The sequence below is a fragment of the Scomber japonicus genome, chromosome 1, assembly GCF_027409825.1.
Source record: "Scomber japonicus isolate fScoJap1 chromosome 1, fScoJap1.pri, whole genome shotgun sequence".
Taxonomy (NCBI): Eukaryota; Metazoa; Chordata; class Actinopteri; order Scombriformes; family Scombridae; genus Scomber; species Scomber japonicus.
In genome coordinates, this window is record NC_070578.1 from 34,777,276 (window position 1) to 34,791,407 (window position 14,132).

Below are 14,132 nucleotides of genomic sequence, written 5' to 3' on the forward strand. Positions count from 1 at the left end.
TTCAACACTTCTTTTTTTAGACCTAACAGTGTTTTAGGGTGAGTTCTCCACAGGGCGGCTTTAACTAGCTACCATCTGTTCTTTACCATCATTACTCCTTATTATAACAGCTCCCTTGTTTTACATATATATGGTTATACTAAAGCTGATGTTTAAAGTTTATACAGGATGATGATGATGATGATGATGATGATGATGACGATGGATGTTACTTTGGGGATATTTCCAACATTTTCCCTGTAATAGTAAATTAACTGCACTTAACCCTCCTGTTGTCCTCGAGTCAAGGAAGGAAGGAAAGGAGGGAGGGAGGAAGGAAGGGAGGAAAGAAGGAAAGGAAGAAAGAAAGGAAGGAAAGAAGGAGGGAGGGAGGGAGGGAGGGAGGAAGGAAGAAAGGGGGATGGAGGAAAGAGAGAGGAAGGGAGAAAGGAAAAGAGGAAGGGAGGAAGGAAGGAAAGAAGGACAGAGGAAAGAAAGAAGGTAATGGGGAGGAAAGAAAGACAGAAGGAAGGAGGGAAGGAAAGAAGGAAGGGAGAAAAGAGAGGGAGGAAAGAAAGAGATAAGGAGGGAGGGAGGAAGGACAGTTAGACCCGGGAGGACGACAGGAAGGTTAAATGACACTTTTCTACATTCTCTAACAAAGTGTTTTAACTCTTTGTCATAAACTTGGAGAACTTACAGAAAACACATTCTGGTGCAAGACTCATAAAAACAGTTCATCAGTGTGACGGTTGAAGTTTGTACCGTTCGATTAGTAATGTCTGACTTATCAGTAAAGCTTCTGAGATTCATTCAGTACCGTTACAGACTTTGCCGTAAACATTCAGATATGCTGCTGCTGCTTTTACAACGTGAACCATCAATGTGACATATAACAGATATGTGTTTATGTATCTAAATAACCTGTGACAGCCCGACAGTAAAGGCTTTATTAGGTAAATAACCTCTGTGCATTGGAGGATTATTAGAGTTATAATTTGTGTCATAATAACTGAACAAAATCTCCCATGAATTAAAATATTAATAAGAATTTAATTGAAAGTGAATAAATCTAAATTAAGACCAAAAAAAAGAGAAGAGCTTGAAGGCAAAACTTACAATACAAGTGAGTCATTTGATTATAATATTATTTTCATTTTTCTTTCACTCATCAAAAACTTTGTGTCAGGACTGAAACTAAAAAAAGAGAAATCCTGCTCAGTGAAAGAAAAGTGAGAGTATTATAATTAAATGTAGCACTCGTAAATTTTGCTTTTCAATTATTCTTTTTTGGTTTCAATTTATTTATTTATTTTTTGTTTGCTTATTGGGAAACTTTGTTCAATTATAACAAGACAAATTAAATTATTATTAAATCATTGAAGTATTTTTTTCATTTTTCCTTGTTTCTTTATTGTCAGACGTCCGCCATTACTTTTGAGTTTAATGTTAACTACTGACTGAAATGTTGTCCAAAACTATAAAAATATTATAATTAGTTACATTAAAGAAGTTAAACAGGCTCGTATCATCGTATCACTGCCTGAATGTGTATTAAATCAACTAAAAGTGTTTTTTTATCAGCATGGACAGAAAAGTGACAAATTATTTCGTTTTAGGGTTTGTTAGGGTTTGTCTTTCTTCTATCAGAGCAGCTTCTGAGTTTCAGGATAAACTTCCAACACTTCAATTCATCTCGTAATGACAGATAATGTAAACTACACATTTATCATCACGGTGTGTGTGTGTGTGTGTGTGTTTCAGTACAAAGACGATGAGCAGTAATACTGATATTTGCGGTATAGAAAACTAACCAAAAAAAAAAAGTTATTGTTCATATGATGATAAAATACCAAAAATATACTGTTTTTGTTTGTGTGTAAACTTCAAAAACGTAGAGCTCTACTTTAACTGTTGGACATTAATCTTCAGACTCGGGACTAAACGTTAAAGGCAGCTTAAAAACATTCTCTAACTGTTTTATTTTTATTTCTTTTAAAGCACTGAAACTTAAATCATCTCTTAACAGCAGACACTAAATACAAACAACAGCAACATACTCTCCACACACACGTCGGTGGGAGTTTAACGCTGAGTGTTCAGGTTCAAGTCGAGATGAGGACACGACACACACACACACACACACACACACACACACACACACACACACACACACACACACACACACACACACACACACACAAATAAGAAAAAAAAAGAAGACACTACAATAAATAAAGCTTACTTTGTATAAATAGAATTCAAGTTAAAATATTGCTAATATTAGTCTTCATATGCTGAGTGTGACTATACAATATAAATGTTGCATTTTAAAAAAATCCTCTACTGCTGTGTATGTACAAAGACAGCGCTGCATGAAGTGGGTTTTATGAACGCTGTGAGTCGTGTTTCCATCGTTAGTTCAGATAAAATCAGTCTTTTTCTTCTTCTTTTTGTTTTTTTTTTAAATTTTCATAGTCAGGCTACATAACGCTGACGGCTGTCCGCTCTGCCCTTTTTAAATGAAACATTACCACAGTGCACATTCACAGTCTTCCATAGAGGTTTTTCCTGAGCTCGTCTTTTAAAGCAATGACTCGGGTGGTGTGTGTGTGTGTTTTTTGGGATGTGTGTGTGTGTGTGAAGTAGTGATTTTTGTTGGGTTTTTTTTTTTTTTTTTACAGGTAAGGCTCTCCGAACGTCCTGCGACACTCCATGACCCCCGTGCTGGGAGGACGGTCACAGTTGTGGGTCAGCTTCACCAGGTTGGGCGTCAGGCGGTCGTACGCCAGCTTGTACTCACGATCGAAGGCGTCTGAAGGGAGAAGAGAAGGTTTGTAGAGTACTTAGATTGTAATAATAACAATAATAATAATAATAATAATGCTCAAAGACGCTTTACAAAGGACACAAAAAATATAGAACAATGTAGAAGGTTAAAAAAAGACGGATGGAAAAGAGGATAAAAGCAGTTTACAGGTTAAAAGCCAGTTTAAAAAGGTGTGTTTTTAGGAGTGATTTCAAGGTATGGGGGTCTGTACAGTCTCTGATGGGTTTGGGGAGTGAATTCCAGAGGGTGGGGGGTGGCAGCGGAGAAGGCTCTGTACCCCCAAGTTCGGTGCTTGATCCGAGGGGGTAGGGCAAGGAGATTTCCCTCTGAGGATCGGAGGGCACGGGGGGGGGGGGGGGGGGGGGGGTGTAGTGGTGGAGCAGGTCTGTGAGGTAGGTGGGGGCCAGGTTGTTAAGTGATTTGTGGGTGAGCAGGAGGATTTTGAATTGTATACGGTGTGAGATGGGGAGCCAGTGCAGTTTTTGGAGGATGGAGTTTTATCCATTTTATTGTTTTTACTCTGTTCCTTTCTTGTGCCGTACGTCTTGTGAAATATTATTCTGTGCAATATGCAATAATATAAATTAAAACATAAACAATTCAAGACTCACCGATATCAATGTTATCTTTTCCCAGAGCCACCAGGGAGAGGAAGAGGATGTCTCTGTACAAACTCCTGATGAAGAAGAGAATCCAAGTCAACAAGCAGCAAACACACATCGTATCTGTTTAACTCAAAATCCTAACTAACTCATTACATCAGGGCTTCAAAATAAAATCAGTTTCCAAATCATTACTTTCTGGACAGAAACTCAATTAGCATTTTAATTGGTCCAATACAACCAGAGGGAACAAAATCAATTTTAGTTCATTCCACACACCGAAATAAATAATGTGGCATTGAAGCAGCGTATTTTAGTGGAGATATTAGTGGAGCCTAGATCAGTGATGAATGACTCCTTCATGACTCCTTAGTTACTATACAGTCCACTACATTTACTATAGCTGATTATTTTCAGTACTGATTCTTCTATAATTATTTTATTGATTAATATATTTGTTTGTAAAATGTCAGAAAATTAAGGAATTGGCATCACGAGTTCATCTTCAAATTTCCTGCTTTGTCAAGAAAAAAAATCAAAAACCCCAAAATATTCTGTTTTTATCATAAACAACAAAGAAAAACAGAAACTATACAGATCAAAGAAGCTGGACCACGTCATATTTTGACATGAAAATTACTTTATTAACCCTCCTGTTGTCCTCGAGTCAAGGAAGGAATAGAGGAAAGGAGGGAGGGAGGAAGGAAGGACGGAAGGATGGAAGGAAGGTAGGAGGGAGGGAGGAAAGAAGGAAGGAAAGGAGGGAGGAATGAAGGATGGAAGGGAGGAAGAAGGAAGGAAAGGAAAGAAGGACGACGGACGAAAGAAGGAAGGAAGGTAGGAGGGAGGGAGGGAGGAAAGAAGGAAGGAAGGAAAGGAAAGAAGGAAGGGAGGAAGGAAAGGAAGGAAGGACGATGGACGAAAGAAGGAAGGAAGGAGGGAGGGGGAAAGGAAAAGAGGAAGGGAGGACGACACGAAAGTTAATTATCAAAATGGTTGCAGACTAAATTTCTGCTGCTCGACTAATCAATTAATAGATTGTTGCAGCTTTAATGTTTATCCTTTATCACGTTCTCTCAAAAATCCCCACAATGGAACAAATATATATATGTGCTATTCTATAATTAACATCCATGCCAGCTAAACTACTTTAAACTAACAATCCCACAAAGTATTACACATTTCATAGATGTGGAAATTACCACTGTGAGACTCAAATGATGCAAAATGATGATGATAAGTATTCAGTGTCTACTATGTAGGGAGTAGTGAATGAGTGAATGGAGGACTTTGGAGAGGTATAATCAAATGTAATAAGCCACATCCTTTAAATAAATAAATATATATATATATATCAGTATATCTAAAGATATACCTTTGCCTTTTGACCCCGAGTGTCTGGCCCAGCAGCTGCAGCAGCTGTGCCATCGGTCTGCTGACGTCGTTCCTCTGGATGCTCTTCACCACGCTCTGCAGCAGCTCCTCAGTGAACGGCTTCTCCTCCTCGGGGATCCGCCGGGACAGAGGGTAACCCACATCTACCAAAACACACACACACACACACACAGAGAGAGAGAGAGAGAGTTCAGCGGCGGACTCTTTGTTAGTGGAGACACCAACGATGATTAAATGATGATGGTTTTATCCCAGCAAGAACAGGATTTCACTCAAATGAGAAGTACTTGGGGCTGGGTATCTGGACTGGTGTTCAATAAGATCTCATTAAAATATGATAATAAATATAATATAACAATTGGCACTGGTTAACTGTGTGTTGAATAAAAGTTTAATATAGTAACAACAGCCTGAATTGCTTCACTATGATCTTTTAGTATGACATCATAAAAACAGTACATTTAAATAAATTATAAAGTTTCATGTATTTTTAATCACTTAAACTTTATATTATGAAAAAATCTGTGATGTGTCCAGATTACGATAATCTCACATGAGAGAAAATCACATTTTAGTTTAATCCAAACTCAGATTCAACTGGATAAAACTATATTTATCAGACTGAATTTAAAATATTTACAGATGAGATTAATTAGTGCTCTCAAATCATTAATTAGAGAGTTTTATTCATTTATGCATCTTTTCCCTGTGACACCTGCAGGGCTCTGTACTTTTAAAGGATCAGTCTGCTGATTTTCTATATTTTGTCTGATAGTCTGATATATGTTATTCTTCCCTTCCTGCCTGCCTCCTTACTCCTTTTCTTCCTTCCTTCCTCCTTGCCTCCCTTCCTCCTTCCTTACTCCTTCCTAACCCTAACCCTTCCTTCCTTCCTTACTCCTTTTCTTCCTTCCTTCCTCCTTGCCTCCTTCCTTACTCCTTTCTTTCTTTCTTTCCTTCCTTCCTCTTTTCCTCCTTACTCCTTTCTTTCCTTCCTTCCTTCCTTCCTCCCTTCCTCCTGTCCTTCCTTGACCTGAGGACAACAGGAGGGTTAAACAAATTAAAAAATCAGCACTCAAACATGTTGTTGTATTCATCATATTCTATAAAATGTTTTCCTGGATCATAAATTCATTTATTAATGACTGATGGGGAATTTATGAATGTGAATTGGTGCAGAGACTAATAATGAGTCAGAATATGAACAGTATGTAAAAGGTAAAGGTGACTTTAACCTTCCTGTCGTCCTCCCGGGTCTAATTGACCCCGTCTGTTTTGACTGTTCCTTCTTTCCTCTCTTTCTTCCTCCCTTTCTTCTTTCCGTCCTCCATCCCCCTTTCTTCCTCCCTTCCTTCCTTCCTTCCTCCCTCCCTCCTTCCTTTTCCCCTCCCTATGTTCTACCTTCCTTCCTCCCTTCTATCTTCCCTCCCTCCTCTCTTCCTTCCGTCTGTCCTTCCACCCTCTCTCCTTCTCTCTTTCTTTCTTTCTTTCCCTCCTTCCTTCCTTCCACCTCCCTCCTTCTTTCCTTCCTTCCTTCCTTCCTCCCTTCTTTCCTCTGTCCTTATTTCCATCCTTCCTCCCTACCTCTTTTCCTTTCTCACTCCCTCCCTCCTTCCTTCTTTCCTTGCTTCCTTCCTCCCTTCCTTCCTTGACTCGAGGACAACAGGAGGGTTAAAGAGTTTCTGCCACATCATGTTCCTCCTGAGAGAGAACAAGGATGCTGTTGCCTAAAGCAAGCAGATCAATCAGCTGTGAGTGGATGAAAGATAAAGAATAATTAAGTACCCAGCCCTTTAAGTACTGCAGCAATGTCTGTGTTTAAAAACTAAACGTCTATGTCAAGTCAAGCGGGTGAAATAACACAGTGGACATTCAACCAGAGATGCAAAACCTCACATTCAAATACAAAGCAAAGCTGTATTTGAGCCCAAATCTTTTGCTTTTTTTTTGCTTCCATTACATATCAAGTAGCTGAAATATTGTGTAGACATTGCAGAACACATCTACATCTATACATTCAGGTCATCACATATGATTTTTTTTTTTAAAACATCAAAAAACATTCAACATTCACAAAAAGACAAAAAAAACAACAATCCCCTCCTCCCCCTTAAACCTCCGTACGATTTCACACTCGCACTTTCATTCCAAAAAACACGGCAGCTGAAAGAAACCACGAAAAACTAAGAGGCTGACTTTCCACAGACGACACTACAATGCATCAAGCGGGGGGGAAACAGACGACACAGAGAGCGAGCGAGCAGGTGAGCAGGCCGGCCTCAGACGGAACAGTCAGAGCAACGAAAACAACAGGACTCATCTGTGGGAGTCTGCAGCAGAGGTGAACACTCACTCTCTAACAACAGAGTACAATTAAGCCCTGGAAAAGACAAGAGAGCAGACAGAGCCTGTTAGCAGAAGGATTAGCCGGCTCTCATGAGGAGGAGGAGGTGGAAGAGGGGGAGGAGGAGGAGGAGGAGGAGGAGGGGGATGAGGAGGAGGAGGAGGAGGAGGGGGAGGAGGAGGAAGAGGAGGATGAGGATGAGAAGGAGCAGGATGAGGAGGAGGAGGATGAGGAGGAGGAGGATGAGGAGGAGGAAGAGGAGGGGGAGGAGGAGGATGAGTATGAGGAGGAGGAGGAGCCGGCTGCCTCCACGCCACCTTCTCCATAAAACAATCAATAACTGAGGCGAGGCACGTCTGTTCGTTTTCAGAGACGTAACAAATACAGCTGTTGTGCAGTTGTTGTATCACTCTGACATCTTTGTAACAAACTGAGATGAAAACTCTGATACTACTGAAGGTCTAAACTGCTGCTTATTCAACAGTCAGTTCAGGTTTTCGTATAAGTGAGTTTTTTAATGAGCATCTAAAAGGAAAAACAGGTTAAAACTTCCATATGAGATTTTTTTTGCTTTCAAAATGAACCATAAATATTTTACCAACTTGGAAACTGGCTATCACAACTGAACTCTACTTTTTTTCTTTCTTCCTTTTATCTTAATAGAGTAGTTTCACAGTTTCTCAACTCTGTATTAGAGAAACATTCAGGAGCACAAATGAACCCTGAAATAGTTTTTTCTAGCTGTAATCATTCCTCCTGTTCATACTGACCTTTAAGAGAGCCCTTCATAATACAATTACAATGTAAGTGATGGGAGGGCAAAATCTACAGTCGCTCTCCTGTGCAAAAATGCATTTAAATTGTATTTAAAGCTCATATGAGGCTTCAGCAGTCTGAGTTAGATAAATGAAGTCAATATCTTCAAGTTACAGCTCAACAAGGAAACACAAATAGGTTATTTTATATTAAAAAGACTCAGTTTGGAAGATACCCACTTTATTTAACACAGACTGCTGAAGCTCTATTTCAGCTTGAGTTGACCCCCATCACATACAGTACAGTGGAAGAGCATTAGTAGAAGGATTTCATAACCATAGACTGTATAAAAGAAATGGAGGTAACATCTGTGACGTCACCCATTGGTTTGTGGACTGCTGCTCGGAAGCCAATAGTTTCGAATCTGGGCAGCGCCATCTTGAAAATTTCTGGTGCATGCTGGGAAAAATAAAAACAGGGATTCTACTTATATGGGTATGAGGCGGGGACATGGGCGGGACCATGGGCGGAGCGGGGAGGTTGCTATGGTTGCGAGGGCTGGATCTCGAGGACATTGGTCAATTAACCTGTCAATCAGGACGTAGCCATACCTTGTTTTATCGTCAAATATAAAATCAGAGAGGCCAAAATGTCCCAAATGAACATCATACTGCATTGAAGAAGGCTTTAAACTAGCGATTGAGACCATAAACACATTTTGAAAACGTTTACTGAGGTTAGAAATCAAGTGAGAAGTTGGTGAATTTTCCATTGACTTGTATAGAGACGGTTGCCCCCTGGTGGCCTTTTGATAGAATGCAGTTCTAAGTTACTTCTGTGTTGGCCTCATTTCAGAGGACCAGAACTCCCCGCCTCCTTATAACGAATATAATTAACACTATTAACATGATTACAGTAAGAAGAACCTGTTTCAATGCTCATATAAAGGCACCTGACTAATGTTATAAGACATTTGTGAAAAACGGTGAATCTGTCCTTTAAAGACAAGAACTAAGAACAAAGTGCAGACATGAAACAGAAGACTGACTAGCACAGATATATCAGTAGTTACAGTCATGCAGGAAACAGGAAAAAAGGTGTTAATGACAAGAAGAACGACTTGATTTGGAAATTCTTCTCAGCTGGAGAATGAATCTGTTTACCAAAGCTGAGCTGAGAATAAAAAAATAACACTTTCTGACTGAAGGTTTGACATATTCAGCTCCATCTGTCCACACAGTACTGATGTCTTTTTACTTTAGTATTCATGAGAGACGCTCCAGCTTCTTGAGATCTTCAACAGGAAGAAGAAGTTATAAAAAAAAAAAAAACACACAGATGTCAGGTTTTATTCCGCACACGTTCTGCCGTCTTTTCCTTATCTCCGTCGACAGCTGCTGTTACTTTCTGAAGCCTAATAAAAACATAATCCACACGCTGCCCTTTTGTTCATCTGCATATAAATTACCACTTTGTTATACTTTTGTTTACTTCACATTTTTCTCTTTTTCATTTTTTTCTACTCTTTTGCTTCGAGGATCATTAAAGTTTAATTCCTGCTTTTCTTTAGAAAACGTTCCTAAAACCTTCCCGCTGGCTGGATCCTGTTTGGTGTGAGAGAGTCGAGTAAATGATCCCCGCTACCTGATGAATATTAAACGGGTCTAATCTGCAGACCGGTTTTAAACTTAAAGAGAGAGATCGATGTGACTCACTGTATGTGTTCCAGAGGATGTAGAGAGGCTGCAGCGGGTCCTGGTGCAGTTTCAGGTTGTCCCACAGGATCTGGATCAACACGTGTTTACTGTCCTCTGACATCCAGTGACGAGGAACCTGCAGCGATGAAAGAGAGAGAGAAATGTTGGAGTCATTCTACTGTTCATCAATTAATCAATCAACTAATCAATCATTCAATCAGACTTCATTTTCATATAGCACTTTTCATACATAGTAATGTAACACAAAGTGTTTTACATATTAAAAAATAAAATAGAATAAAATAAATTAAAATGAAATAAAATACAACAAAATAAAATAAAACAAAACAAAAAATAAATTAAAATAGAATAAAATAAATTAAAATAGAATACAATACAACAAAATTAAATTGAATTAAAAAAATAGAATAAAATAAAATAAACCAAAACAAATTAAATTAAAATCAAATAGAATAAAATGAAATAAAATAAAATAAAATAATGACTATGAATTGGCAATCAGGGTAAAAAATTTAAAAATTCAGAATACTCAAATAAAATAAAGGATAATAAAATATATATAAATATATAAATAAATAATAAAATAAAGTGGGTAAAACCAGAAATGTGTCCACCTAAAACTACTGACTACAGTTGTGGAATCAATTTCTTATTCTTTGATTAAAAAGTGTTATAAAATTTGAAGTTTTCATTATATATATGTGTGTTTGTCTCACCTGGGATTCTCTGTTGCAGTGCTCGGAGGTGAGGATGAGACCCGGCAGGTTGCTAGGCAGATCCAGACGTCTGAAGTACCAGACCAGGTTCCAGTAGATGATGGGATGATGGTCCACCATGTCGGCCTCCGTGATCACCGGGTCGCCCTCGTTCTCCAGCAGGCTCTCCAGCTCCTTCCAAAGAACCAGCGGGCTCAGGTAGGGAACCGTCACCGGCTCGGGGTTGTGGAGCCGCCAGTCCATACTCAGCGGATCCTGCAAGGGGGACAAACATGACAGAGGTGAGATTTCTTACATTCAGAGGGGAGGAGGAGAGGAAGTGAGTAGGTTTAATGCTGTTGAGCTCTCCAAAATGTCTGACAGGTCGTCCAGATCACAGACTGAAAAAAAGTAGACAAAGCCAGGAGACTGACGACTATCCTGTCACTTTTTGGAGATAAAGAGTCAAGTTAGAGTCAAATCATTAAACCTAAGCTAAGCCTGATACAGATTACCTGTGTGAGCCCATTGGGGTAGGTGTAAGGGGTGTCGAGGCTTTGCTGGACGCTCATTGTGAAAGCTTGACACCCTTCTTGGCATCACAGGAGCAAAACTAAAGCAGAGCCATCAAGTCCACCATAGAGGCTGAGGATAAGGCCTCATGAGGTCAGAACCGTGGACCGATGCTACTGAGGGACACAAGTTGGGGTCTGATCACACCTGGCTGAGTCTCCTGAGTGAAGGTGTCTGATGTTGCGAGACCCGAAACAACCGATCACTGTTGATGTGTCCTAGCACATCCTAGGATATATCTTTAACCCTCACATACTGTTCATATTCTGACTCATAATTAGTCTCCACATCAATCAATTCATGTTTGATAAATCCTTAATGAAGCTGTCAGAGAGCATAAAAAAGATCACTATTTTATGGTCCAGGAGAATATTGATAGAATATGAAGAATACACCGACATGTTTGAATGGTGAAACACAGGTCAAATTTGGACATTTGCAAACATTTATATCAGCTGCACAAAAATGAAAAAATTATCAATTTTATTTCTTTTTTTTGTATATTCGGGGTTACTTTAGGAAAAGTCCACCTAGAAGAAATGTGTATAGGGTGTTTTTAAAGCTCTCAAATGTTAAAATGGGTCAAATCTGACCCTGAACAATATATAAGGGTTAACCCACATAACTACTGCCTTTACCTCCACTTCTGCATTCTTTTTTTCGTTTCTTGTCTTAAATTTGGATTACAGTGATAGCTGCAAAAATATTGAGCTAATACTGGCCGGTTTTTGCCCGTGCAACTGACCTACATTAATGGTATCGGTGCGCAAAACCTGTCTCCCTACACAACTTGTTAATGTCATTAAGCTTCATGCAATATTTTTTCAACCCACAAAAGAACAAAAAAGAAGTTAACAACACAGAAAAGAATACTTGTAGTACTCTGGTATCAAAAGGTGTGTGGTAAATGTGCTTATACAGAACAAAAACTGTAACCAGGTTCTGAACCAACGATTCAAACGTTCAGAAGAAGGAAGAGAGTCAGCACACTGTAGCTACCTTTGCAAATACTGATTTCATTGGGAAAAGGTCTGACCACTTTAGTACTCTGGTATCAGTAATTTCTGCTGGGACTTACAGTGGTTTCGTTGAGGCGGCTGGGCAGACTGCCTGAGGTCGGCACACAGCGGCTGTGCTGGGACGTTTCGCCCAGAGGCCCGAAGGCGCTGACACTGCGGGCCATTGGAGCTCCGGGGCACTGTGACCCCTGCCGTCGCTCTGTGGGGATGTCGATACCCTGAGCCCTGGTTGACTGAGGCCTGGGGAGACAGATGCCATAAGGATGGTGAACTACAACTCGTAGTAAAGTCACATTTTACACATCGCAAGCTTGCTATTAAAGGAAATGTGATTTTAGTCTGAATGACGTTCAATTAAAGCCCAGATGTTTGAATCATATTAGCAATATTCAGCAAAGAGATAAAATCCTGTGCTGCCTGATATTCTGATAACCTCATGAGGCTGTTTATACAAGCACACACACACACACACACACACACACACACACACACGCACACACACACACACACACACACACACACACACACACACACACACAGGCAGAGCTTTGTTAGGACCAGGTGCTGCAGATCGTCTCACACTGCTGTTTTACAATGCAGATGTGGATCCATGTGGATGCAGCAGCTACAGTAGGTTCATACTTCAAAAGCACTCTGTAATCACACAAACTGGAAGCTGCATGACGATGAGTCAGGAGGGGAAAGAAAAGACATATCACGCAGCTCATCTGAGGAAACGCCTCGACAACAAAGAAGTTTTTATCCTTTATTTTTTTGTCATGTTTTTTTCTCCTTAAAGGAATTGTGAGGATGACTGTGAGTGCTGTGTTTCAGGCCTCGTGTCTGCTGCTTTCTGGTTGTATTTTATCATCTATAATCAGGCAGTTATCACAAAGATTAACTGTTATTTGTTTTGTTGGTGTGTAGAAATATAAAATATAAAAAGATAATTTAGTTGATGAATTGAAAACCGATCAGAAGGGAAAAAAAGAGGTTTTGAATCAAGGAAAGCATTTAAAAATGATTCTACTTATTATATTCAAACCTTCCAAACACAGATTTTGCATGTGATGTATTGATTGACATTAAACCATAATTGTTAAAAAAGTCATCTTGAAGTAGAGATATATAGGTATGTAGATGAAAAACATGTGATGCAGTCTTATTCTTTTACTTTGAAGGGTTCATCTGATTTCCTATATTGATATAAAACACAAGAAATCTGCCACACACCACGAAATACACTGTTGTAAAATACAGTGTGTGCATGCTAATATATTGTAAAAATTAAGCTTTGTATAAAGAAGAAATAAAGTGTGTTGTGTGATGTTGTGTTCAGGGGTCAAAACGACATTTGGCTTTTCTATAAAAAAAAGGACATTCTGCATATCCACACGGTGCATTTCAGCAGCTTCTCCTGATTACAAGCTGATTGCTGCAAGTGAGAAAAAGGCAAAGCACCCAAATACCTTTCACCTCATGTTTAGTAAAGGCCTCTAATGATGAAGCCCACCCTCCCCACCCCTCCACCATCTAACCTAATCACATTCTTCAAGTGTGCAACGGAAAACAACGCCTTCGCTCTCTTTTTCATCTGTACGTGTTCAACTGGGTTCAGATGTGGTTACCGTGACACCGTAACCGCCTGATTCACATCGTTGTCATAATCATCGAACCACTCAGTGACCCCTCGTTGTCCCTGCATGGAAGACTCTGCATTCATTATGTCTCTACGCTCATTTAATCAAGTTTTTCCTTTCATTTCCTGCATACTTAGGATGCACTGTTGGCCTCTATAAGCATCCATGAAGTGTGTGTAAAATATACACTCTATAACAGGGGTGTCAAACATGCGGCCCGTGGGCCAGAACCAGCCCATCGAGGGATGCAATCCGGCCCACTTTCCTTCCTTCGATCTGTCCTTCCTACCTTCCTTTTTTCCTTTCTTCATTCCTTACTTCCTTTCACCTGTCTTTACTCCCTACCTTCCTTTTTTCCTTTCTGTGTTCCTTCCTTCCTTCCTTCCTTCCATCTGTCCTTACTCCCTACCTTCCTTTTTTCCTTTCTTTGTTACTTCCTTCCTTCCTTCTGTTCTTCCTTTCATCTGTCCTTACTCCCGACCTTCCTTTTTTCCTTTCTTTGTTCCTTCCTTCCTTCCTTCCTTCCATCCATCTGTCCTAACTCCCTACCTTCCTATTTTCCTTTCTTTGTTCCTTCCTTC

General features: G+C 39.7%; 1 protein-coding gene across 3 annotated transcripts in view; it reads right to left on the reverse strand.

The window, feature by feature from the left end:
- Positions 1–2,331: 2,331 nt before the first annotated feature.
- LOC128383889 (C-myc promoter-binding protein-like) overlaps positions 2,332–14,132 on the reverse strand; it is a 100,953-nt gene continuing 89,152 nt past the window's right edge. For all 3 annotated transcript variants that reach the window (XM_053343575.1, XM_053343638.1, XM_053343509.1), the window contains 6 exons: positions 11,971–12,151; positions 10,341–10,595; positions 9,622–9,739; positions 4,787–4,949; positions 3,421–3,485; positions 2,332–2,794 (listed from right to left, as the gene is read on the reverse strand). In XM_053343575.1, the coding sequence (XP_053199550.1) occupies positions 2,658–2,794; positions 3,421–3,485; positions 4,787–4,949; positions 9,622–9,739; positions 10,341–10,595; positions 11,971–12,151 (919 nt within the window). In that variant the 3' untranslated portion in view covers positions 2,332–2,657. The remainder of the gene's footprint in view (positions 2,795–3,420; positions 3,486–4,786; positions 4,950–9,621; positions 9,740–10,340; positions 10,596–11,970; positions 12,152–14,132) is intronic.